Genomic DNA, 3,363 nt, shown 5'->3' on the forward strand with positions numbered 1-3,363 from the left:
AAGTAAAACATACAACTCGTACCAATCTAGATCATCAATCAACCCAAAGACAAAAGATATCTACACTACAAGAAATCTGTTAATCCATGACAGATCCATACCGTCACACATGAGCACAAAATTGTCATCGAAGGGCATCCTTGATGGATTCGGAATCAGTCACGTATATCGCGTCATAATTTCAACACCACACATTCCATGACGGAGTAGTGAGCCGTCACAAATCTATGACGGTCTTTGGCTGTCACCGATCACTGGCAGGTAACGGCATTAACTTTGCATGCCATGTCATAATCTGACATGGCAACCGATAGGGATCTAACGTGGCAGCCTGAGTTACCAGCCCACTTTCAGTTCCAGGCCTTCTAGTAATCGGGCCAATTAGGATTTTGGCGCACGAATTTTAGTTGTGTCACGTGTTATCATTGGCCCAACTATTTTTGGGCGGCCCATTAGCATTTGAACCAATTCAGATTTAAAAAATAAAACCAGTCTTTATTAACAGTACATCAATCACACATTAAGCATCATTAAGGTCACATTAAGACAACCATTACAACATCACGAGAAACATGCGCAACCATAACAGAGCCTATATCTACATTAAAGAAACATCACATGAAACATTATAGAAATCTCAGTAGAAAACATGTTTGAGGCCAGCATCTCGCCAAGATAAATGCCAATGGGGGTCGATGATATTTCAATCACACTCCATCTTGAATACTCAACCGCGGCGAACCTTCAAACCAAAGGTAAGAGATGTTAGTGAAAATATTGGACACATGCAATGTATTTGAAGAAAACAAGCAAGTTTCCAGTCATTGAAATAGTAGAAATTGTACTCAGATACAACATACACTTGGTATAAAAGAGTGGCACTGTCAAAGGATTTTCTTTTAATGAAATAGACCAGTGAACTGTTGTGAATGAGATAAAAAGGGAGATCATAAAAGCATGCAGCTTGTCAAACATATACCACAGCTTAAAGTTTTGTTGTGTGTGTGTGGGGGGGGGGGGGGGGGGGGGGGGGGGGAGAAAAAAGGCAGGGCGCAAAACAGAAAAATGAAAATGCTAAATTCTGCTTGCTTCAAACCATGTTTTACCGCACGGTTAAATCCACGAGCATCTACTATCACTAGCACAACAACGTCAAACATCACTCTATTGAACTGATGTTAGAATCATGCCCATTGTGGGAATTGCTCCATTCTGAACAAATGCAGTTTGAACTGGTAAACCACTTACATGTTAGCTGCTAGTATTTGCAAAAAAATACCAGCTAGATAATTCAAGTGGACTAAATGCATCCGTATGTCATCCTTAAGCAGAGAGCTACAGACCAACTAAGAGGTTTCTCTGTTCTTCACGTTACTGGCTATTCGTGCACTGATAATGAATACAAACATTTTCTAAAGAGGCACATGTTTAAGAAACAGGATTTCGCGTGACATTATATAACTTAATCTTAGCTAATTGGACTTAACTTAAGGGAATAGATCAGTACTCCTTGATTACTCTGAATACATAATCAAAATATCCAAGTGTAGAAAAGCTCATCTCAAACTATGTCACTCTCATCTGGAAAGAAAATGGCTCCCGAAATAGCTTTCAATGAGCTGGTATGATATAAATTTATTAGTTGCATGGTTCAACAATCAATTGTGTGATTTACAGAAACAAAGCATAATATCCCAAAATTCCACTGAGATATACTGTATAATCTAAGCATGTTATTTCTTCAGAAGAAGAGCTACATTCAGTAAGCTACAGTGGACTACAACTGTTCCAGAAGGATAACACAGAACAGGAATACAAAATTAGGTAGCATAATTTCAATCCTAAGGTAGTTTCTCGACATTACTTCAAGTCATCCCTTCTGTACCAAACGTGGGATCTAATAATGCAGCAAAACTAATATTCAATTCGAAATATGAATCAATCAATTGCATAATTCTGATCCTATGGTAATTTCAGAATCTAATACGACAGTAAAGCTAGGTTCAATCTGAAGCAGCACAATCTAATAGTATATCATTATTCAATCCTAAGGTAGCATCACAACTTCAAGCCATCAATTCTCAGGTATCTAATTTGAGAACCTAGCATAGCAAAACAAATCTCAAAACAGAGAATAGACATGCAGATATGAACTAATAATAAATCTGTAATAAATCTCAGATACAAGGGACTGCATGATAGATTTGACAACAAATACATATGATTATACTATTCAAATAACCATAGATCCAACCCCACCTATCATATCGTGTGCATATGAAAAGAACAATGATGACGCGTACTGAAGAAATTACAGATGGATCCATATACCGAAGACGGTGTTTGTGGGGTTCATTGCGACCTGGTTCTTGGCGGCGTTGCTGGTGACGCGCTTGGTGTCGGTGAAGGCGACGTAGGAGGGCGTGGTGCGGTTGCCCTGGTGGCCTGGTAGTTGCCCATGATGTCGACCTGCTGCCAAACGCCAACGAAGGAGTAGGTCGTCCCGAGCAGCGCTCTTTCTCGCGTGCGCTCTCCTGTTGAACACAAAACCGCACGCCCACCGAATCCCGCGCCTGGGTTCGGTGGATGCGATTTGGGCGCCGATGTTGGCTGCCGTAGTCACGCCCCGGTGTGGTGGTGCCCGCCCGTGTCGTGCCTGGCTCGACCACGCGCTGTCGCGTCGTACCTCGCGCCTTCCTCTGGCCGGAGCAGTCGCGCGCGCCTTGCACATTTCTGCTGCCTGCCGTCGACGAAGGAGAAGGCGGGAAGGACTAGAAGATCGAGATCCAGCCACTGGCTCGGCGGATCTGGCCATTGGCTCGGCGGATCCGGCCGCTGGCTCAGCGGATCCGGCCGGTGCGGTGGGTCGACGTCCTTTCCTCGACCCGGTCGGCGACGCACGGGTTAGCGCCGGGAGGGAGCGAGATTGGGCGTGGAGTTGCTTGTCTGGATGTAGCCTCCGGAAGCCTCAACCTGCAAATGAATCGTGGGAGGTGGGACGGTGGAGATCATGGGAGGTGGGAGAGAAGACAGAGCACACAGGGAAGGGGCCGGGGGTCTTCGTTCCTCTAGGTGGAAGAGCAGCCGGCGGCTCGGGGTGGAGAAGAAAGGAGAGAGAGGGGCGGTGAGGGAGTCCTGGATTAGGGGGTGTTCGGATAGCCGGACTATACCTTCGCCGGACTCCAGGACTAGAAGATACAAGATTGAAGACTTCGTCCCGTGTCCGGAAGGATCTTTCCTTGGCGTCGAAGGCAAGCTAGGCGATGCGGATATTCAAGATCTCCTACCATTGTAACCGACTCTGTGTAACCCTAACCCTATCCAGTGTCTATATAAACCGGAGGGTTGTAGTCCGTAGGACAA

General features: G+C 45.0%; 1 protein-coding gene across 1 annotated transcript; it reads right to left on the reverse strand.

The window, feature by feature from the left end:
- Positions 1-474: 474 nt before the first annotated feature.
- Positions 475-3,150, reverse strand: LOC123117724 (uncharacterized). The gene is made up of 2 exons (XM_044538424.1): positions 2,363-3,150; positions 475-742 (listed from the first exon to the last, which is right to left on the reverse strand). The coding sequence occupies exons 1-2, from the start codon at positions 2,813-2,815 to the stop codon at positions 728-730; spliced, it is 468 nt and encodes a 155-aa protein (XP_044394359.1). The 5' UTR covers positions 2,816-3,150; the 3' UTR covers positions 475-727.
- Positions 3,151-3,363: the final 213 nt, after the last annotated feature.

This window comes from Triticum aestivum, chromosome 5B, assembly GCF_018294505.1.
Source record: "Triticum aestivum cultivar Chinese Spring chromosome 5B, IWGSC CS RefSeq v2.1, whole genome shotgun sequence".
Classification (NCBI taxonomy): Eukaryota; Viridiplantae; Streptophyta; class Magnoliopsida; order Poales; family Poaceae; genus Triticum; species Triticum aestivum.